Genomic DNA, 24,623 nt, shown 5'->3' on the forward strand with positions numbered 1-24,623 from the left:
GTTCTTCTCAGGCTTACTACTTAATAGGTTCCAAGAAGAATGCTTTTAGGCCACACGTGCTGTTACAACATAATGAAATTTTAAGTAATTTAGCACAGCAAACTGAGAACTCATTAAGAAATAGAATTAGTAAAACATAAATGTATATTCCCAGTGCAAAACTTCTGCAGAGGAAATGCAACTGGAAGAGTGAGGTGATACAAACTCATACCAAAAAGAAGAACATGCATTTTCTTAATAGAAAACTAACTTCCAAGGAAAATAATTATTTGAAAAAATTGTTTGAAAAGCTATATACTAGCTATATATATGAATGGTATTTGTATCTGCAGTATATAGAGAAGCATTACTTTAGTTCAAAACATGGTTACCTGCTAACTTCAGAACTCAAGTAGCACAGCAGATGAATGGCCCAAAGCAGAGGTCCTGCGTATGTTGCGAACGCTGTAAGGAAGATAGCTGGTATCTCTACATAGCTTTCTAGTCCCACAAAACCTGCTGAAATATCCACACTAGCAATGCCATTTGAATTTCCCTGAAAATAGAAATAAAAAAGTAAAGATTTAAATATCTCCAAAGAACCGTTAAGAATACATTAGAATAATATTAATTATTGCACCATTTAAAGACTTACTCTTTAAGCCACTTTACAGTACAGCCATATTCTTTACACCCAAATTTCAATAAAGCAGCTTACAAAACAAGAGCTTCTCTTTAGGATTTACAGACCAATGAAGGCATAAACACCATGCTCTTTTGCTTGTCTTATTTTGTCTGCAAATCAGTATGTTGTTTAATAAATTACATCAAAAAAAGATTTTAAAGCAAGCAGCTGCACTTGCTGATTTCAGTAACAGCAATGAAAAAACCCTGCATTTTTCATCACACATGGTTCAAACCCAAGACATTAGGCCTGTTGCCTAAAATTACACCAGAAAATAAATATTTCTTGCCATTAGAGACAAAAGGACTCTGATTTAGAGCTGTGGTGGAACACTACCCTGCCCACCTGCGTGCCCCACAAAGTTGCTGCATGTAACCAGATTAAAACAAGCATTTAAAACCTAGAAAGAGAAAAATGAAAAGAACGCACAGCAATGAACATTTCAAGAGCTGTCCAAGACTTGTATGTTTTACCTAGTTTTCTTTTTCAGTGGCTGTGACCACTAAATAACAAGGTATAGTATAAAATTGAAGGAAGCATTTTCCACTGAAAATGCCTAAGTATTTAAATTTACTCGAATACCTAAAGCAGCAAGCACACCCTTTGATTAAGGCAGAAAATTTCTTAGCTTTGCAGGTCACAGACAGGTTTCTTTAGACTAGTGTGAAAGCTCTTAGACATTCTTACTCTACCCGGAGAAGCTGATTGGTTTCTACAGCACTGGTATTCTAACAGCCATCAAGCTTTCCTTTTCCCCCTACAGAACACCAGAACAACCCAAATGTGAGGACTATTACCACTGATAGCCTCAGATCCAGTCCCAGCAGCCCATGTGGAGTGGTGGCTCCCCCCTTCCCTCCAATCTGATCGCCTCTCACCTTACTAACTGCAGTCTTCTTGAACTGGAAGTTACCCCAGCAAGGAAGTACTCAACAAATACACGTCTGGGTTGCCCACGAAATCCAGAGCACACAGGAAAGCACGAAAAATAGGTAGCTTTTTCAGGTACATAAGTAACAAGGCACCAGGGACAGCAAAAACCCTGTTCCTGAAACAGATCTAAAATCTAAGGAGAAAAATGGCATCCATGTTGACAGAATGATTCAGAGTTCAATATCAGTAGTCATCATCAGTAGGTGAATCCTACCATGAAGATATTAGCAGAATGTACAGGGAGCTTGAAGCTGTAAGAGGGCAGTAGGGTATGAATTTTACCAAGACATCATACAGCAGAAAAAGCTTGACTTACGACTGTCTTTCTTGTTTTGACCTTCACCATGCACTACTGTAGTAAAGTATTGTTACACTGCACCAGTGTAATAAGGTATTGTTATGCATTTAGTGTCATCTTCAGGAATGACAGGAGCAGAGCAAAGAAAAACTAATGACAACCAGTTAAAGAAAAAGCATATCTGTGCCTTAGAACCTGTAAGATGAGACTGGAAAAGCAAGCTGTAAAACAAGACTCCTCCTCAGGTTTAAGGCATATAGACTGAGGACATGGAAGGAGCAGAAAGGTCAGGCACAGAGTTTTCAGAGCAGTGCAGGGTGCTGCTCCTCAAAAAGCAAAAGTTTGACAGAGACAGGTAGGGAGAGAACCTGCTCTCTTTTCCCCCAGTCCCTGACCGCAGCAACATGTCTTCTCCCCGCCACATCTGCTTATTTTCTCTCCCCTCCTTCTCCTCTGTATGATGCATGCAGAGTAGAAAAGCTGAGGCATCAGGCTCATGAAGAGCTGAAAGGTATCTTCACACATTTGCTCCACTTGCACGTACGCATGGTTGAACCTTGGTACCTTGGGACAACTTCCCATCCTACTGTATGTGAAAAGGAGCAAGAGTAAATGCAGCACCTGGGAGCGCGTGACACTGGTCTGGCACAATCGGGCAAACAGAGGTACTCTCCTCTGGAAGGCAGAAAGGAGAGAGGAAGGAACCAGGAGGTAGGAGTACCACCTTCTTCCCAACTCCCTGTGGTTCTCTTCACACACATCTGACTCCACCTATCTTTGACTTTGTTTAAAGTCAAAGTGGGAGGTGTCCCTGCCCATGGCAGGGGGTTGGAACTAGATGGTCCTTAAGATCCCTTCCAACCCAAACCATTCCATGATTCTAAAGTGATACAGCTGTAGAACAAGGAGAGCAAGGACTCACACACTTGGATCCACACACTTAAAACTCTGGCCACAGCAGATGTTCAGTGTTCAAACACCCAACTCTCACCAGGAATCTACTGAGCCTCATAGATGGCTCCACAACTACTATTGGAAGAGTCCTGCTAAGCAGTAAGAAGCATTTTTTAATTCACATTAAGTATCTTCCTCCAAGACTAATTCATATATTTGAACTGAATTCTTGTAGCTTGTAACTTCTAATACTCCACACAATACATAAATAACTCACAATTCAGAGTGTCTGCTTTTATCTTAAAGTATTACTCAAGCATTTCAAACAGTGCAATAGCTTATTGTGCTAAGGGCAGAAAGCGACAGGAGACAACGCACCATTGCACAAAAGCACTCCATGATAACCTGTTATGATCTAGATCAACAAAGCACAAATATAAGAACACCGGCTAGAGAAACTACCCAGTACATTTGCTATAGTAACAGGGGAGAATCCCTCCACAGACAGCAATGAAAACCATCCAAAACCCTCTTCAAAGTTGCAATTTTTCTGAAAACTTTTCAGATACCACATCAATCACTGAATATGAGCAATTACCTGCAGTAGCTCAATGACTCTCACTGAACTGAGAAGTACAGAGGTCCAAGACAAAATTGACATGCTTTTGGCATGTTTAATGACTGATTTAACATAGCAGACTGTTACCACACTTTCACTGAGCTCTTCACATAATTTTCCACCTTTCTAGTAACTGAAATTCTATAAACAAGCGTAGGAATTTACTTCAATTGTTTGAAGCAAAGAATTTAAGGTGAAAAAATGAAGTCATTGGAAAAGGTTGGCTGGAAAGGTTCTGCTGCCTCCATCCTTGGAGGTTTCAAGACCCTGAGCAACCGGTCTGACATCTCTCGTGGTCTGGCCTCATACGGCGACAAAGGACTACATGCAGCCGCTCGCGCAGACCAGAGCCCCCACCGCCAGCACGGCTGGGAGGGGAAAATCGGAAGAAAAAGGCAAAACTGGTGGGTTGAGACAAAGGCAATTTAATAGAACACCAAAGGGAGCAAGAAACAACAAGAACAATAACACTGACAGAGGAACATACAACCAACCTCACAGCTGACGTTGCTCTAGGTTGAACTGTGGACCTTCTGAGGTCCTCTCCAATGTAGATTATCCTACAATGCTTTGAAATCGTAACAAGAGAAAGCTATAAGCCATTTTAATATCTGACACAGTCCGTCTCTCGACTTAAAGGCAAGAAGAATTAGATACAAACGATTCTGAAAACTTAAAAAACTATCATGTTCTCCTCTGGTGATAAAAAATACCAGAAAGTATAAAAAAGTCTTAAGGGTTTTGAGACGGTATTTTCTTTCTCCTCTTCTGTAGATATACTGCTCTCAGGGTAGGAACAAAAAAACCCCCACAAGACTAATAAATACATATGTGGAATTTTTGTTCATTTATGAGCTTTCATCCAAGGTAACTAAAATCATTTAAGAAATATTTACAGCAACATAATTTTTTTAGGAGCTGCTATAGTTAAAAGAAACAAACAAGGTATTCTCTGCATTTGAAGGGCAAGTTGGAATGATAAAGATATGGTAGACTTCTGGGAATTGACTGATGACTTATGATATGTGGACAAAGCATAGCTTAGGCAAAAACAATCAATCATTCAAGCTTGTTGAAAAATTCATCAAGAGGTTCTCAAGCTTGCAATAATATCTAGTCAGAAGTAGCATTCTGACTAGATGTATTAATTTCATAGTTGTTTGACAAAACTGGAGTAGTTTTAACTTTGCTTCTCTTCATCGATTTACACAAAGCAATAAATAAAGCAAAGACCCTAGCTACTAAAAGAAGGCTAAAAAATAACTAAAAAGTGGTTTTACCCAGCTTCACTTAAATAACACAAGACTTTATCCAGTCAAGCTCTGAAAACAAGCATGAAGCCTGTGTGAGCAACCTTTTCCACTGCTTTCTATTCACAATAATCTTGCTAGAAGTCTGGAAATATGAGTTAATATGAGGTCTTCCCATGTAAGTTACAACTCTTCAAAAGAGTTTTTGGGTTCACATTGTCAGAGAGCATAAAGGGCCAGCTGGTTCTGCAAGGGAAGGTAAGCTGGGAAATGAGCATGAAAGGAGGAGAGGGAATGCTCAGTGGCACATCCAGCTCAGGACTGGATCCAGAGACAATGATTGGGACCAGACAGAGTCCAGGGATCACACAGCAAGTCTGGAGTGACAAGACAGATCCAAAATTAGGCCAGGAAGTCCAACCACCACGTCCAGGTCAGGATCAAGAAGGTACAAGAAAGGCACAGACATACCTGCTTACACAGCTGTGACACAGTACAGGCAATAAAGCATCAGACTAAATGCAGCTCCCAAAGGAGAGGGCCAGGCTTTTCAGTCTAACTTTTCTCCCAACGGCTCCTCTTAGTGAAGAAGATGACCTTGAACTCTGCTTAAACTAAACTCCTAACCGGAAATGGACTCATAGCCCTGGCACAAATGAAGTGTAGAATGCAAAACCACGTGTAAGCTCAAGGAATTTGTTTTCAACCCATACTTGGGTTTTTTTCTACTTAAGATCAAAATACTAGCTTCCACACTCAGACACTTCATTTTTCCCCTACACTTTCATCAACTGATTAATGAAAAATGCTATCTCTTCCTATGATCATTGCTTACTCTGTACACTTAGGATTTTCACAGCTATACTTCCAGAAAGTCTTTAAGAACCCTGAAATATTTTTTTCGAAAGAACACTGCCTCATACATTAAATATGCTATCTTGAACATGGCTATTTTTATTCACTATCATATTCAAAAAGGCCATCACTTACATTCCACACTTAGCAAGACAGAGTTACTGTTTTCATCATTACCTACCCTCTTGCCTACTGAGATTTAATAGATGCTCAGCAACATGAGCAAGAAGTCTCTTTCTCCTCATAATCACACCAAGACACATGCAAAAAGTAGTTCTCCAAATCTCTCTCCCATTTCCAGATGGAAGGGGTTTATATTTAGTTTGTATTTCTCTTGTCCTGCTTCATTTATCTAACACAGTTTAAATTTAGTTCCAATCTGATCTACATCAACAACAAATTTCAGTGTTTTTCAATTTCTGTATTTCAATCATAAACCTGCTATCATTTTTGCATGCTACATTATATCATTATGCCTGTCTAGAAATTAAAAACCTAGCACCATTCTGAACCCAGCCAGTTTAATAGTGGTACCTCCAGTAACCACAAAAAACTTGAGGAAAAAGCCAGGTAAGATAATTTAAATATATGCCAGCAGTGCACATCATGCCTAATAATACAGTTGTGTTTCCTTCACATCTTTCCCCTAGCATTCAAGTATAGGTATTGCTTGCTCCAGATGTAGTAAACGAATGACTAGCTGGCACCAAGGCAGACTGAACAGCGGTCAGTACTGAAGTTGAAAACTTTCTCTGGCAGAAACAGCCCAGTTGTACTTAAAGTTTATTCAATATTTGAGAACAAATGATACATACTCTGCCTGAAATAAAACCCTTTCCTAAGTCAGTCAAAATGTAAGACCTCATCGTTGATGGTCATGACCAAGACAGCACTAAATGGGAGACACCTGCAGTTTACTCAGTATGAATGGTGTATCTTCACTGGAAGGCATAGAACTAAAGAGGGCATCTCAAAGCTGTCACTAAGCAAACACCTTCCTGTTTTTTTTCCCCACAAAATAAAGGAAAAAGATTAAATGTTTCATTCAAACAATTAAAATCTAAAACACTAAGCCAGAATGCTACATCATGAAAAGTATGTGTACTTTCAGAGTTTCACCTTCCATCACTCAGGTAAGGAAGAGCTAGAAAGTGCACACAAAACCATCTATGGCTTCTCTTGAAGTCACTCAACTATGGTACTCTTGACATGTACATAAACACTTAAAGCTTGAGTGCCCGCCTCTGTCACAAGAGGCGTGGGTAAACAGGGGAACCTGCATTGCCAAGAGAAGAGAGTGTCTGTAACACGCCTGAAGGTTACCTCTTATGTGTTTGGGGGGTGGGGGAAGGATGACAGGAGGCAGTGCAAGGGTGAGGGCTAGATCTTTTTCAAATCAGGCATACAAAATGGCAAAGAAATTGATGAGCATTCATGTGTTGTACATCTGATATGGATCCTGCATCTATAGTTCAGTGACTGCCAGTTAATTAAGTGCCATTAATATATGGCTGCCAGTTAATTATGTGTCACTAATAAATCAATAAACCACTTCAATTCTGATTGTAAGCTGCAAAAACTGAGCAGGTTTTCTCCTGCAACAAGTCATTCGTGCTCTAGACTCTAACATTAAGGAAAGGGAAGGAGAAACTTAAATATATGCAAGAAAAATAATTAATAAAGTGGGTTTCGAATGTTGCCAGGGTTTAATTTTCCCTGAAAATGCAGAGCAGAATGCTACGTACTGAGCAAACTGACATAAAAAGAGTATGAAATTAAACATAATTTCTGGAAGAAGTTTCTTCCATTGTGGGATCTACAGTCACAGACAGGAAAACCTATTCTCAGAAAAAACTGAGAAAAATTTACCTATTGAAGAGAGAGCATTAATTAGATTTTAAGGAATTTTTTAGCCACTGTAATTTTATGAGCTACCAGCTTGACCATTCTACTTTTCTACACTAATATTTTGCATATCAGATAATTCAGATAACTGCTTTCAATTGTGAAGAGAAAAAAACCCCAAAACCTGTTAGCCTTGTATGATTCAATTTGGTCCCTTCCATACCTGCAGAACCGCTTTTTCATCAGAGTATAAAAGAACAAAGCTAACATCTGAAGAGTGATATTTTGGTCAAACTCCTAATTTCCATCCTGGAAAGGGCATCTAATGTAAATGTACTTACAGAATTTTTAAAAGAGAACTGACAACTTGTTCTCTAAGGAGTGGGGAGTGGAAGAAAATCCTATCTGTCTTGAACCTTAAAAGCACTTTTTTCTTTAGCAAAATTGATTTCTCTATTTTTGAAACATCTCTAGGATGTTGTGAAAATAGAAAAAATACAGAATGGTTAGAGTTGGAAGGGATCTTAAAACTCATCTAATTCGAACTGGTCTGCCATGGGCAGGGACACCTTCCACTAGACCAGGTTGCTCAAAGCCACATCCAGCCGGGCCTTGAACACTGTGGACGGGACAATACCCAATCTTATTTCCAATAGGAAAAATAGAGATAGAGAGACTCCCTTATCACAGCAAATTTTTAAAATATCCTCAAATCTGTATCACACTGGACGTTATTATTTCCAAAGGAAACACATCTAGAAGAAATGTCAAAATAGCCAGCAGGCTGATGAGGTGTGGATGCCCTGAAAATGCAGGATATCCAACAGCAAAATGTGCAGCAAATTTAAACGGAAATAACTTCTTCCATTCTTCTAAAACCCAAACATCTCCTCAATTGCAAGAGTAGATGAAAGTGCGAAAAATTAGTAATTAAAAAGAAAAATCTTAAAACATATTCCTATCTTCTCACTAATACCAGTATAAAACCACTAAAAAAAAACAAACACTCTATCAGATCTAACTGTTACCTTTTACTGGTCCTGAATAAATTTATTTTTATTGGTATAGAAAAACCCCTTTAGCAATGGCATAGTCAAATGGAAAGAAGTATGATGCTCTTGGTGGCCTCTGACAGCTTATTTCTGAAGCAGCTGAACAAATTTTCCAAAGTTCATGGAAATTCTTCCAGAAAACCTATTTCCCATTTTTTTGCAGCACTCAGATTAGAGACTACATAAAATTTAACCCTGCAAATTACACTTCCACAGCAAATGTATTATTTCAGAAAGCCCTATTTTCTATTCCGTCATACCATGCTGGTCAAAGATACACTGGCTACATGTATTTAATGTACTTTAACCTCACAAGGAGGCTTTTAACACCATCTCCCATAACATCCTTACAGGCAAACTGAAGCAGTACAGGCTGGGAAAGTGGGCAGTGAGGTTCACCAGCTGGCTTAGCTGCTGGGCTCACATGGTTGTGATCAGCAGTACAAAGTCCACCCAGAGGCCAGTAACCAGTAGTCAACACTAGGGCTTGACACTGAGTCTGATACCTTTGAACATCTTAATTAATGACCTGGACAATGGAACAGAGTTCCCCCCTCAGCAAGTCTGCACACAATACAAAACTGGGAGGACTGGTTCCTACAGCAGATGGGTCTGCTGCCATTCAGAAGCCCTTCGCCAGGCTAAAAAAATGGGCTGACAAGAAACTCACAAAGTTCAGCAATGGGAAATGTGGAATCCCACACTCGGGGATGTATAAATCCATGCCCTGGATCAGGCTAGGGGCTAACCATATTGAAAGCAGCTTGGCACAGATGGACACGGGGGTCTTGGTGGACACTATGTTGTCTATCAGCCAGCCATTTGATCTTTGCGCAAAGATCAACAGAACCTACAACTGCATTAGGGAGAGCATCACTAGCCAGTTGAGACGGATGCTCCATTCCCTCTATTAAGAAGTGGTGAGATCACGTTTGAGCTCCTGGGTCCAGTTCTGGGGTCCCCAGCACAAAACAGACATGGATGTACTGGATAAAGTCCACTGAAGCACGACAAGGATGATGATAGGAATGAAACATCTGTCATACAAACATCAATCTGAATGCACTGGTTACTCTCAAAAGGAGAAAGCTCAGCAGGAATCATAAAAATGTGTATCCCCTGATGAGGGGAAGTGAAGAATATGTAGCCAGACTGACCTTCTCAGTCAGTCACTCAGTAGTGACTAGCAAAAGGATGAAAAGCAACACACACAAACTGAAATACAAGTTCTGTTTAAACGTCAGAAAAAGGATTTTTACTGACTAGAGTGGTCAAGCACTTGGACCAACTGCCTGGAGAGGCTGCAGACTCTTCATCCTTGCAGGTACTTAAAATTGGAATGGACACAGTCCAGACCAGCCTGATCTGATTGACCTGCCATTGGACAGGCATAGGTTGGACTGAATGATCTCCAAATGTGCCTTTGAGCCTCAACTCTTCTGTGATTTGGTGGTTCTGTAAAATTCTCAGCCAACTGTACCAAGAACTCATCATCACCGAAAATGGGTACTTTATGAAAACATTCAATCCATTATTGAGCCTTTTCCATAAGTATTTTCCTGCCAGCCTACCCACCATTAAATTTTGAGGACCTGCTTTTGCTTGGTACCTCAGTACTGACAGGGCCCTGCCTTCAGCCTTTCAGCCCACTAAGGGCTGTTCTCAGAGCGCCATGATCAGATCTGACTGCCTGAACAGTAATATTCAAGATATGCAAAACCCATTCAACAAAGAAATGTTACGTTCGCAGAGCAGACCTGGGTAGGAAGGATGAATCATGATGATCTCATCCCCATCAGCAATGCCCTATTCTGACATATACTTTCAGAGCAAAGTCAAGCCAATCCTCAGTCAGTACTAACAGGATCAGAAACAGAGTAGGAAGTACCCTAAGCTTGATCACAGTTTCAACATTCTTAGCCATACCTCAAAAGTAAAGCCCATGCAGGTCTTACCTTGAAATTCTGCAACAAATCAGAAAGCTTCTCCCTCCTGATTCCCAACTTAACAAATGCTCTCTTAAGACAGCCTGCTACACTGAGTTTCCAATTATTAGAAGTGGAAAGAACCTCTCCAGCTACAATGCTATGTAAAGTTTTTGTGGAATTACAACTTCATTTGCAATGGGGAGAACTATGTTATTGAAATTAGTAAGGCTCCTCAGGAAAGTTGATACTATTTGATATAAGAATGACAATTAGTCCGTATTCTTATAAGAGACATTATCTTGTCACAGAACTTCCCTTCAGTCTTAAACTGTATGTAGACCTATTGTGATGCTATCAAAGGTCTTGTAAGCCTCAAGAAAGGAGGAAAAAAATCCATCTGCCTTACATTGATAGTAATCAACTCAGGTGAAATTTTTAGATTTATTATCACTAGAACCATACTTAGGCCCACTTACAGATCAAACTTGTCCCTGGTATAGGTATATATATTGAGGATAAGTTATCAAGGTATGCATCTTTTCCTGATTCTTAAAACAAAATATTAATAATACAGTTAGAAACTAAACTGTTCTGAGAACTCTGTACACTCTTCCACTCTGAGATTCAGTTGGCATTTTACTCACAATGGACAATATTTCTTTCAAAAACTATTCGCCCTCCCAGCCCTGTAGCAGGAAGAATATTCAGCTTACCTGAAAATAGAAGAAAGCTTGACCGAACCAGTAGTGCATGATAGTAATCTGGGCTGCATCAAATTTCAAAGGTCTCCAGATATATTTTGTCATCATTGTCTGAATCAGCAGACAGAACACCAAGACCGGTAAATTGTGAGGTCTAAATAGAAGGGCTGCTAGTAGAACCAATCCACTATACACCTCCCATAATCCTGTACTCTTCACGCTGGAGTTTGCAGAAATAATCTGTGACTTTAGTAAATCTTTAGCGCCAGTGAAGATTATGCCAAGAACAAAGACATAAACAAAACGAGCTTCAGTAATCCCCCTAAAGAGAAAAAAAAAAAAAAAAAAAAATAATAATTAATAAATAAATAAAACAGAACGATAAGCTACTTACTAATACTTATTTCACGGGTCAAAAAGTCTCTGAAGAGACATGTGAGACCAATGCAGTTCTGCCAAACAGGTTAAATTGAAATGCCAGTACCGGCCAATTTAATGAGGGTGTTCTCAAATACAGACTCTAAAATCGTTCATACTTGCATTACTACACCTCCAAATAAAATTTAGCAAACAAAAAGCTTGTGCTAAGAACTAAACTCATCTAAAATATGAAAATAAAATTATATGTCAATTAACATAGCCATAATAAATTAAAAAAAAAAAAAAAAGTAATAATAATTAATAAATAAATAAAACAGAACGATAAGCTACTTACTAATACTTATTTCACGGGTCAAAAAGTCTCTGAAGAGACATGTGAGACCAATGCAGTTCTGCCAAACAGGTTAAATTGAAATGCCAGTACCGGCCAATTTAATGAGGGTGTTCTCAAATACAGACTCTAAAATCGTTCATACTTGCATTACTACACCTCCAAATAAAATTTAGCAAACAAAAAGCTTGTGCTAAGAACTAAACTCATCTAAAATATGAAAATAAAATTATATGTCAATTAACATAGCCATAATAAATTTATGTTACTACTACTCAAGGTCTAGGTCCATAAATATATTCATATAAATATGCCTTTTATGTAGCATAATGAATTTCCATGAAAATACTCCTTACAGTAATAGGAAACTTTATTTCAGTAACTAAATTGACTTAAAGATGACTATTCCCTTTAAGCTGTTCAGTGATTTTTCACAACTTATTCACACAAACATGTTTCTTTTCAGCCAACAAAAAAAACAGTGATAGAATTTGAAGATCCTTATTTCAGTCTGAAATTTCTGCACACCTCAGACATTTTCTTACCTTACATGACTACACAGATATACAGGCATGCTGGTTTACACCAGCACATTTTTTTCCATTTTTCAAATCCTTACGCAATCCCATTACAAAAGAAATAATGTTTTAAGTAGTAAGTATAATTAGTATCTACTGCAATGTTCATTGCACCTATAATTGCATTGGTCTCTTCATTTCTAGTTAAAGTCAGTTTCAAAGAAAACACAGGCATCTCGTCCAAAAGTTGATGAGGACCAGTAGGCTTAAAAACTGTGACCCATTATTCTCAAACTGCAGGGCCCAAGGAACAAAGAAATTGAAATTTTACGTTTACTGGGCAAAAAATGTCACAGATCACATTAGTGTGAGCTAAGCTATAATAATAATCCAATGAACTCACCAAATGAGCATACTAAAAAACCTGCAATTATAAATCTAATTTTTTATCTAGCAAAAGAGTAAAATACACATTATCTACACACTTTATCCTTAATTTAATATACTGTATCCCTAGGGAATACCAGTCACTTTATACATGAGTGATGAACAAACATGGTCTCCTACAAAGTTAATATAACTCACTCAGAAGTGAGAATTCTTGAGTCATCTGGACTTAATAACATATGGAGGATTAAACCATGACGCTAAAAATAGTAAAAGCACAGTTACACTTGCTGTAGTTAGTGTAACTATCTGACTACAGAGAACATCACTAGTCAAAATTTCTAAAAATAAATTCCTCCTTTTGAATTTCTCCTTTTTTTCAGACTTTGGAAGGTCACCTTCCTTGTCAAACAACTACTAACAAACGAGCTTGAATTCAATCTTTCTTTTCCACATACAGGAATGAGAACTAAAAAGCAGAGGTGAAAAAATAAGCAACAGTATTTACACGTTCGGTTTTCTTTTTGCACCCACAGAACGAAGGAAAAAGGCAAAACCATCTCAAGATGGTAATGTGGCCTTCCCAAAGCTGGACACAATGCTCTGTTCTGTGGTTTTGCTTTCAAAGGTTCAAACTCATACCTAATGGTCTACACAAAGGGGCTTTACTATTTTATTATTCCCTTAAATAGCAAGCCTTTGTGAACCCCCATATCCAGACCCACTGGCTTTTTCCTTTGGGAGGCGGGGAGAGGAGTAGGAGTTGTGTGTGAGAAACAGTAAAATTCAGAGAGTTCCTGCATTTCTGGTTAATGCAGAAATTCAGTGCCATTTTTCAGTATCTGTGGTAATTATTACCATAAAATAGTCAAACATATCCACGTGATTTAGTGTTTATGACGCTTAGAAGTAAAAGTTCAGGAAATCTGGGTATCTGTCACTATGGAATGAGTTAAGTACAAACTGAAATTAACTGGTCAATGGAAATTTAAACTAACTAAAAACCAATTTCTCAGCAAATGCACTACTATTATTTTGTTTGTGTTAGTATGGTATGCTCATCTTTTTCATTGCATGATCATTTTTAAAAAGAACTCTGATGAAAATGGAAGGTCAAATTACTTCCTTGCATTTTTTAATTTAGAGGTTATCTTAGTGTAAGCCATCAAAGACAGAACACACTTCTTCCTCATCCACATTTCAGCAGTTTTCTTGTCCAGAGAAAACACTTACGTTCAGTAAAAGGTACAGAGATGAGGCACTTCAGAGCAAAGATTTTCTGTCTCACAGAAGAAAGCATTGTGTATGAAAAAATGCAGTGGCTGTCTACAGCTTTTTTCTCATATGGTTCAAAACTGCCTCTACCTTGCACCTGGACCTGGATCTATTCCATATCATGAATACACTAGATATACCTCTAGACACATTTCAAAGAAACTCCTGGGTTTGTTCCTGGTGGCATTTTACAGAGGCTTCTACCATTTGTCACATCAACTAACTAACAAAGATGACCTAGGATCACTATGTCAACAAAAGCTTCCTTACCGTTACAGGCTAGTTCTATAAAAAACCCATCCACATAAAAATCCTTAGTATGTCCAGCACACTAGTGCGGTATAGCCTAGACCTCAAGATGGGTTTGATTACATCTTGAAAGGCCATAAATTACAGAACACTCACCTGCAAAAGAATGATACAGAAAAGCAACTTTCCCAATTACTGTCTAAGTATTTTTCAAAACTAAGAAGTAGCTAAATGAGCTTGGCATGTGCTCTGCTAAATGTGGTGAGTCCATCTAAAACAAGAGGAGATGATGCATTTGGAGTTTCTCTGTAGCAAAACTACAGGGTATGATGATTAGATTTTTCTCACATTAATTCTTATCTGGCTGGCTTCTGATCTGTGACAGTGGAAAGACACTTCGTGGGTATCAAAATTATGCACACACTACAAAAACTAAGTGCTGACCACTTACAAAATCAAGTTTTATTCATAAGAATGCGATCCCAGCCTAAACATAACATCCTCTCCCACCCTGATATCCACAGTGTTAACACCGCTCTAGAAATAGGTTTACATATCTGTTGATTAACTTACTTTGAAATATCTTTGCTGTCATGTTGCCATGGAAATATGACGTTTCCAATAGCTGCCCGGTAACTGTAGACTCCCAGGAGCCCAAGTGCCATAGCAATTTTCGAAACCAGGGAGCATCTTCTTTGAACCAGAAAGAAGATCATAAGTAGGGAAACTGCAGCCAAGAAGGAGAGTTCAGGTTTATGTTCAGAGCTGGTGGAAAAAAACAACAACAACAAAACATAAAACCCTTCAAACCACTGTAATTACTGCTAAACACATTGCACAGAGCCTGAGCTACAGTACTGTATTTCCAAATTAATCACTGCACTGACATCTGTTATGAACTTTCCAAGAGGTATGGTAAAATATTCTAGTATTTTTAGAAAAGCAGTTTTATTAATGAGGTTTTCTATTCAAGCATGTTTGAAAGTGTAATTATTGTGTTCTACCATATGCTAGTTATTCTGCGAATTATATAAAAAACAAGCTGCATGTTGCATATTGGAAAAGGGTTTAATGCTTTTAAACTAGGGGTTTGGTATACATTTTGAAAAAGTGCATTTTGCTTATACTACAGCATTTCATTTTCCAGCATAAGGCAGAAAAGATTTTTGCACTATAGGACTACAACTATTCTGTCTTTTTAAATAACTGCACATGTATTTGATTTGTTTAATTTTAGTCATACAGAACATTACCTAACCAAAATGACCAGAAATATACTTACATAGTTTAAAACACACAAACACATTAGCACAATATGATTCCCTTATGCAACTAGCAACCAGCACCTTGTACTGGATCAATACATAAAAGAGACAGACACAAAATTGGCATCATGACCAAGAAGATTACATATACAGTTTGCTTGTTCCCCCGCATCCTAAATAGGTGACACTCATTCCAGAATTGAGGGTATTTCATTGAGCATGCTGTCGATGTTATGTATTTAAACCTACAGTAATGTCAATTAGCACTGCAAAGTGCGATGGGGTAAAGATCTGCACTCAACCCCCTACCATCACATGCAGAAAGGCCACTGTAATCCAAGATTTGCTAACTCTTGCCTACTGCAAATATTCTCAGTATCCCAAATGACCTAGGACCATTAGCTTTGTTAGATTTACTTTCTGTTAAGAATATCACATAGAGTGTGAGAGGCAAAGGCTCCGTCTTCTGTCTTCCACACTTCAAAATGCCATGATAAAAGACCAGTAACTTCAGTAAACTGTCAGTGGCCCTGGGATGTTATCTAAATTAACTCTGATTGCACTTATGAAGCTCCAGTTTTATCTTTGATTTAATCAAAATTATAGTACTTCAAACAGGCTTACTTTCCTATTCCCTAGTACATGTTTTATCAGAAGTTTGACCAATAGATGTTTCAGCTGTTGTGCTTAGAAAGTCACAGAGGTAAGGACATGGGGGAGAAAAAATGTCACGCTGGGTCCCTTCAGGACCCAGTCAATCACTTCAGACAACTTCTCAAGACTCCCAGGAGATGCACTGCTCTCTGCAGGACAGTGGAGGAGAGTGAGACAAAAAAACCTAGGGCACTGCGGGAGAGAAAACAGTCTTGACATTTCTTCTCACTATTGTTCTTCCTCTACAGAAAGAGATAGTAGAAGCAGATGGCCCAATGGACAGCAAGAGTATGTTAAAAATCATGTGCACTTCAGTCACTAATGGTACATCCTTGACTGCTAGCACAGGGGTTTATACCCAACTCATGTCCAGGCTTTCTGGTAACAGTCCTCTGTGATTTCCATTTTGGATTTTTTTGAACCATGTAAATTTGTTGCCAAAAAACGTATTCCAGTGTTTCGTAGAGTTTGCTGAAGAAACCATAAAAGGATTTCTAGCAAGTGAAGTCAGGTCAGCATAAATCACCTACAGTTTCAAGGTTTTCCAGCCATGGTTACAGTTAGACAGCTAAGTGTATATTAAAATTAGCAAGTATTTTGAAAGAAGGTTGTAGTTGCTCAACACTGAGTCCAGCCATTTAGCAAAGTTCTACACGATGTTGATATTCTACTCAGAAATAGAAGCATGGATGTGCTACTCTTATCTCATCTGAAACGTAGTGTGTTTTGCCCAAACCATAAAAGTGAAAGCGAAGAACCAGTCATTTCCTGAGAGAGAACCTGGGGAGAAGGGAAGGAAAAGAGAGCTTTGTCTGCATGTTTTTACTGTAACAGCTCGTGGACTTTCTTACTTGTGCCTTCAGAATGAAGATTGAAGACAACTGGTTCAACTGCTTTGACCTCACCTCCCTACTGTGAATATAAATACAGTGAAAGGAATTATAAATGTGCACATGATCCATATTTTATGTGGATAAACCCCTTTTTAATTGTTTAATTTCTGTCATGTACAACAGAATATACAGCAGTCATATGGTATGCTAGCTTTGGGGGAAGGGGCATTTTTGGATGGTTAAGTACATTATTAAAAGAAAATATTACCATCTTCCCATGATGCTACTTATCACTTCTCTTCAAGCTGATACTTCATTGACAGCTTCACCTCTTCCAGTGAGCCATGTGGCAGCTCTGGCATCTTCCAAGTGCTAGCTCTAACCAAGATTATCAGCCAAATGAAGCTGAATACTAACTAATTAAAAAAGAAAGCTAAGTTCCAGACAAATTTAGTGATTGCATGTTCTCTTCCACTTCATTTACTGTCTGATTTTCTTTTGCTCTTTTTCACACCAAAGTATTTTTTTTTCTCTTTGTAGCAGGTTTTGTAGAGTCTTTCTGCAAATAACAAAGAACATTTTCCGTACTTCAGCACTGTTGAATGCATCCTTAGTAGCCAAATTCAAGACACTACAGGTAGACTGATTTTCTGTGGTTTGCTGCTTATGGTTTTCCATGCACAAAACTGAAAAACAGTCTTTTTGTCTCAAATGCTGAGCCCCTTAAGCACTGTCCAGATAAGCGAAATATAAGTCTGAGCATGAGCAGAGTTGTCTAAATGGTCAATATGGGGCGGGGGGAAAGAGGGCAGTTTGTTCATTAATTTATCTTAGAGACAAAATAGAAGGCTGGCTAGAAAATGCCTGAGTAGCTTTGACTCATCTAACAAGTTACACATCATCTAAGTAAGGTTCTAGTTTCTTATTACTAAACAATGTGCTATTAAGACATAACTATGCAAATTAAACATATACTAAAAATAGAATAACAATGAACCTTACAGACTAGCAATGCATTTTGGGAATAGGAATAACTGCTTTATGCAACTCAGCTTATCACCTGCCTTTAATTTATGCTATAAGGAAAACACATCCCCTCAATCCTGATCAAAACACTAGGGAAACAGACATCTCTACCACCCTGTTCTCTTGTAAAGGAGAAGCAACAAAGACATTAAAACCTCCAACCAAAGAAAATTAAAGCATGATTGCAAAACAGGCATTCACAGACGCCCTACAAACTACAGGACATGCAAAGATTTAGCTGCATCATTGAGTGATCTTTCCGAAGCTTGTCCAGTGAACCATTTCAGACTCAAGAACTCTCCTACACCCCATCACTCAAGTCCAAAAACTGTGCACTTCAAATGCTGCTATTTCGGCAATCTTTTAACCCTACAAAGCAACTGAAGTATATATCAGAATGGTTGACATCATATTATATATTCCTGTTAGGCTAAAAACTGCTCCACTGATTTAAGTCAGGATGTAGCTCCACAGCAGCCCAAGCCAACCTGTGCCTGGGCTGCCAGGGTCCTGTTCTTTCACCTGGTCCCTAAACCCAGTAGAAGTAGTTACACCAAGTATTGTAGTTCCACATTTCCAAGCATTAGTTCCACACTTTATTTCTATAGCAATTTCAGCAGCAGCACCAGCTTGCACACTCTTCCCTTCCTGCTTAACTGTTACTAAGCCAGCCCATTTGCTTGTGAAGCTGGATGGTAAATCACAGTGGGAAGTGATCCATCTGATAGCCAGGAGTTTCCTACACTGTCTTGGCTTATTTTTCTAGCCTCATCTATTCAATTATTTAGTTCACCATAATGACCAAGCAACAGCTGTGCTGGTAAAATACAGGGCCAGTGAGGACAGGAGCAAGACAGCAGGTATATGGTCTTGTAAGGCAAGAGCTTGTTTAATATACTATTATAGCCAAAAAAGCAGTTGTAGCCTAAGTTTATAGCTGTAGGACTTATTCTCTTCTACTTGCTTCAAGACTCAAGCAAATATACCCAATGTGAGGCTACAATTTGGTGAGGAAGCATAGGGAGAAATTTGCCTGTAAAATTCTGAAGTTTTGGTTTTGGTATCTAGCTGCTGTACTTCAGCCGTACCAAAGGGAGAGGCAGACAGCTTTTAATAAGAGGGTTGTGATGACTTTATGAAGGGAAGTAATACTTAATCAACATGACAGACTTCTGTGATGAGATGACTATCTCAGTGGAAGAGTGGAGAGCAGGCAGTGTTGTTTATCTCATCTTTAACAAGGCTTTTAAAACCATCTCCCATAACATCCTCACAGGCAAACTGAAGCAGTACAGACTGGGAAAGTGGACAGTGAGGTGCACTGAAAACTGGCTCGGCTGCTGGGTTCACATGGTTTGATCAGCAGTACAAAGCCCATCCAGAGGCCAATAACTAGTAGTCAACACCAGGGCTTGATACTGGGGCCAATGCTGTTTGACATCTTCATTAATGACCTGGACCACGGGACAGAGTGCCCCCTTGACAAGTCTGCACCCAATACAGAACTGGGAGGAGTGGCTGATACAGTGTATGGGTCTGCTGCCACTCAGAGGCAGTTCAACAGACTGCAGAAATGGCCGAACAGGAACCTTACCGAGTTCAACAAGAAAAGGCAAGTCCTGCACCTTGGAACAAATAGCTATACACATCAGGACAAACTGGGGGTTGACCATCTTTTCAGAGATGGTTCTGAACGTCCTGGTGGACACTTGAGTTGATCATCAGCCAGCAATGTGCCCTTGCCAGCAAAGATAACCAACAACATTTGGGGCTACGTTTCCTGAGCAACGCAGGACTAAGATTTCTTCAAATGCTGGGGAAACTGCACTTTTAAAAGACTCTAGTGTCTGACTTCATGAAAATATTTACTTTATAGCCAGCTGTGCTATATGGGATTCAAGGTCTCAGTGTTTTTGAGCCTTGCCAGGTGCAGGGACAAGGAAGAGCAAGGCCTGGACATTTGACCCAGGCTGTCCAACAGGATTATTTCATACCATGAGTGTCACATTCAATATAAATCAGAAACATTTGCTGTGTAGTTCTCTCTCCCTTGATGGCAGTGGTCCAGAGATCTTCAGACCCCTGAGGCCTCCCCTTCTTCCTGAAGCTGCTGCACTCACAGTGTCCAACAATTGTTTTCCACTGCTGGGAGTGCACAGCTTCCTATTGATATAACGAGCTGAGTACAATTCTTGTATATCTTATATCTGTCTCAGGATTAATATTGGTTCTTATCCTATTAAATGTATTTCTATTTCAACTCTCGTGTTTCTTTGTGTTCCCCAATTCCTCTTTCCAGGTGGGAAGGGGTCAGCGGGGTGACAGAAAAATTGTCTAAACAACAATAAATTGTTATGGATTTTCTCAAACTGTAACAATTATGAAAAACCTTATCAGCAGGTTAAGGAAGATGTTTCTTCCCCTGTCCAGCCCTGGGCACAGTTATGAGTTATCCAGTACAGAGACAGATATGGACATATTGAAGAAAGTTCAATGAAAGACTATGAAAATGATGAGCACCTGTCATAAAAGAAGCTCAAAGCACTGGGACTGTTTAGCCTTATGAAGACAAGGCTCGGCATGATTTGAGGTGGAGGATGAAGCCATATTCTTAGCAAAAAGACAAGAGACAACAGACACAAATTGAAATAAAAGAAATTATGTTTAAACAGAAGGAATTTTGGGGGCGGGGAGGGAAGAAAACAGGTTTCCCAGAATACAGCATGGAGTCTCCATGCTTGGAGATATCAAAACCCCAGCTGGACAAGTATTTGAGCAATCTGATCCATATCACTCTTGCTCTGAATAGGGGCACTGAACCAAATAGTTTCCAGAGGTCCCCTACAACATGAAATATCCTGTGATTCTGTTGTTTTCATAGATGGATAGGAATTCTGCAAAACACGCCAATTCCAATTCACAGGAAAAAAAGAAAAGAATCACAAAAATAGCCTCCTCCATCCCTTCTCCCCCTCCATCCCCAACAAAAAAAACAACAACAAAACAACAGACTAAGGCTTTCTGGGCTGCCAGTGCACATTGTCTGCTCATGTTAAGCTTCTCATCAACCAACACCCCCAAGTCCTTCTCCTCAGGGCTGCTCTCTAGCCATTCTCCGCCCAACCTGTACTTGCGCCTGGGACTGCCACGTCCCAGGTGCAGGACCCTGCACTTGACCTGGTTGAACTTCATGCGATTTGCATGAGCCCACTTCTCAAGACTGTCCAGGTCCCTCTGGATGGCATCCCTTCCCTCCAGCGTGTTGACCATGCCACTGAGCTTGGTGTCATTGGCAACAAAGATGTTGAACAGCACTGGTCCCAGTACAGACCCCTGAGGAACACCACGCATCACTTGCTGCCAATTGGACACTGAATCATTGGCCACAAACCTTTGAGTGCAGCCATCCAGACAGTTCCTTATCCACCGAGTAGTCCACCCATTGAACCCATGACTTATTCTTAAATTGAAATTTACATCTTTATTTTCCTGAGAGTCTTGGGTTTTGGCGCTTGGTATCTCAGAAGACTTCTTATGAGACATGCTCTTGGCGCATTGAAAGCCATTGGCATGTTAAGAACCTTGGTTTACCTGAATGAATTGCTTGGAAGCTCCTGACAGGCACTAGTGTTAAAGCTGGGCATACAGGATTTCCCAGCTTGTGTTATAAATCAGGAAACCCTAGAAACACCTACTGTAGCTGCAGACTAAGTTCTACCTGTGCTATCTTCCTGAGTCCCTACAGCCCAAGCCAGTAACAGGTTTTGCTCCTCTATAAGCACCTAGCACCAGGAAGTTAGAGGTGGGAGCACCCTTACCAAGACAGGATCTTTGGAAGTTACATCTAGGCATGCACACACAATTTTTGGAAGGCTGGTAACATTCCTGGGGGACCATATGAGCAAAAGCATATCTCTGACACAAATGCAATTTTTCAGCTGCAAGTATATCAAGTTCTTATTTGTGTACTAGTGTGCTGTGGCACTAGTAAACTCCAAAGTAACTAGTATACGCCATAGAAAAGGGCTGACAGTCTAAAGGAGACATCTGGCTTGGGAAGTTATTGGGAAAATAAATCTTTGGAAGATGCTCAGGATTAATTACAAAAATCCTCTCAGTCACACAAAATCATACCTAATCCTGCTCACACACTGGCTTAGCTCATGATGAAGGAGTTCTCTATCATGTGGACTTAACTCTGGGAATATGACATTCCTTCCTCAATCCCTCACCTCATCACAAGAGGAGGAATGCATGGTGAAAGCTTTCGTATAGAACAACTGTTATAATGTGATAAATTCCCTCATAACACATGTCTTTCAGCACTCATGCCTGTCACAGCAATTAGCATTTTATCTATGAGGCTGCCAATAAATAACAAGTCTCATATTAGTTCATTTGCTCATGTCGCTTTTAATGAATGATGAATGACATTTCATCCATATATTGTAAGCAAAAAGATTTCTTTTCTGGCAAGAAATCTCTTTATCTTATACAGAGCAGCTTTCCCATCTGCTGTCTGCAAAACTTTGACTAGTCAAGTCACAAGGTATTGCTTCTTCATCCACCAGCTGAAGTAGAGAAGACAATTCAAATATCAAGTGCTTTTAACCACTGAATAATGACTGTAGTTCTTCATAATACTAGCAGGTTGTAAAAAAAGCAGAAGCCCTTCTCAAATGTATTTCAAGTTGTAAAAAACTGTAAACAAGAAAGAGAATTTTTTACATACTACACTTGAAAAATTCCTTCAGTTTTCCACCCACACATTAAATGTCTGTGATAAACAAGGAAGACTTCTATATGAAAGAACTTATCCTGCAACTGCATAAAATTTGGAACTGAGCAGAACCTTCTGCCTTAATTTCAAGGGTTTAATTCTATTAAGTGATTTTTCATTTCCCAAACCAGACACTGTTGACTTACACATGGAAAATAGTTACTTTTTGCCTCTGATAAACCTATCATGTATAATTGGCATTAATTAGATGATAAGTCATAGTGCAGGCAAAAGACTATAAACTATTGATAGTACATAGGGAATTACTCCTGCATGAAATAGCAGTGAAAAAATCCTTATGCTACTTCAGTGTTTACCCGCTTTGCATGTTTATAGCACTTTCTGAACAGAGACTTTATACAGAAATGTATACACATTGCACCAAGTGAAACACACGTTATGTTTTAAATAAGACAGAAAGTATGACAATAAATCAGATACTCACTTTGTCAACCAATGTCCAAAGTCCGGCCGATGAGCCCACTGGACGCCCGTCTGATTCAATGATCGAAGTAGGCGACAGCAAATAAGAATGATCCATGGACTTGCTAAGCTTATCCACTTATCTGATCCTTTTATGAATTCAGCTGAAGAGGTGGCATTGCCCGATTTTGAATTACCTGCTGCTGGAATGTCTATATTCTTGCACTCAGAGGCTTCCCCAATACTATCAAAATTTTGTCTCCCAGTCGTACTATGCTGAGGGTCACATTCTTTCAGAAGAAAATGATTTCTACAAAGTTCCTGACACAGCACCAAGCAAAGCGTATTGATAAGAAAATACCAGGTTTGATGTTCCTCTTCTATAAAACTGCTTGCCCCCAAACTCAAAACATGGCCAATTGTTCCAGCCAGAATCAGCACATCTATTTCTGACCACCTGGAACTGGACACAACTGGATTCTGCAAACAGAACAAAAAAACCAGTGATGAAAGTATATCAAATTTTCTCTTGTGAAAATTCATAGTGTGCTTACAGCAATTTCCTCTAAGAAAACAAAAAAATAGTGAGACAAATTGTTTCTGCCTTGACAAAATAAAAAAAAAATATAAAAGAATCATTTGAGTGTAACCTATTTACCTAGCATTGCAACACAATCATAAATTACATTCTGTTTAAGGGAAAAAACTTCTCTATGAATAATAATCATATTGTACAGATTAAGATTCCTTACCACCCTGTAACAGAAGGCTTGAAAAAAGCTCTCTCCCTGTTGTGCAATCGTACCAGTAAAAATAGAAATCCTGCAGAAGTCAAACTTGAGACACAGATAATAGGTAACTTTCTAGTAGTTTAAATCTGCACTACCCTCAACTCAGTACAGTAGCAGCCTTCACTACTCAAATTAACAAGTGTTACTTGCAGACAGTCTGATTAACCTTGCTTAGCTTGAAATGTGCCTTTCATCATAAAATCTGCTTTAAACCTTACCCATCTATTTTTTACTTCATGTGATGTGCCTATCTAAGACCATAATACTCTTTGACTAATGCCTCCATTACTCTGATTTCCTGTTCACAGTATCTTCTTGGAATTGCCTTATCATCACTGCTCTCCATGATATGGCTAAAAAGACAGTGTAAGGGCATGTGGAAGGTGAGAGCATCTGGTTCATTAACATTATCAGGTAAAGGGCCTTTTCAGCTCAGAGGGAATGGGAAGTAACTGAGAAAGCCATAAAGAGACCACACAGAGACACAAACCTGATAAGTAAGCACTAAGGGAGATCATAAAGACAACCAAAACTCTTGAGCCATTAACTGAGAGGCCATTATGAAACCACAGGCAGAGCTCTGAAGAGTATCAGCTTAGACTTTAACAGATAAGGTGGAAGTGACAGAACATTGACAGACACAAACTCATTAAGCAATGCTTCAGGGAAGT

The 24,623-nt window shown here is 39.2% G+C and overlaps 1 protein-coding gene across 6 annotated transcripts in view; it reads right to left on the reverse strand.

Annotated features, from left to right (window-relative positions):
- Nucleotides 1–24,623, reverse strand: part of PIGG (phosphatidylinositol glycan anchor biosynthesis class G) — a 101,303-nt gene that overhangs the window by 38,769 nt on the left and 37,911 nt on the right. For 5 of the 6 annotated variants that reach the window (XR_001413318.1, XM_014953803.1, XM_014953805.1 and 2 more), the window contains 4 exons: nt 23,184–23,641; nt 14,754–14,945; nt 11,052–11,361; nt 372–535 (listed from right to left, as the gene is read on the reverse strand). Coding sequence is in view for 4 of the 6 variants with exons in the window: in XM_014953803.1 (XP_014809289.1) it covers nt 372–535; nt 11,052–11,361; nt 14,754–14,945; nt 23,184–23,641 (1,124 nt within the window). In the remaining 2 variants the exon portion in view is untranslated. Of the gene's footprint in view, nt 1–371; nt 536–11,051; nt 11,362–14,753; nt 14,946–23,183; nt 23,642–24,623 lie in introns of those variants that run through there. The other variant, XR_001413319.1, reaches the window with a different exon arrangement.

The sequence above is a fragment of the Calidris pugnax genome, unplaced genomic scaffold (genome assembly GCF_001431845.1).
Source record: "Calidris pugnax isolate Ruff unplaced genomic scaffold, ASM143184v1 scaffold250, whole genome shotgun sequence".
NCBI classification, from domain to species: domain Eukaryota; kingdom Metazoa; phylum Chordata; class Aves; order Charadriiformes; family Scolopacidae; genus Calidris; species Calidris pugnax.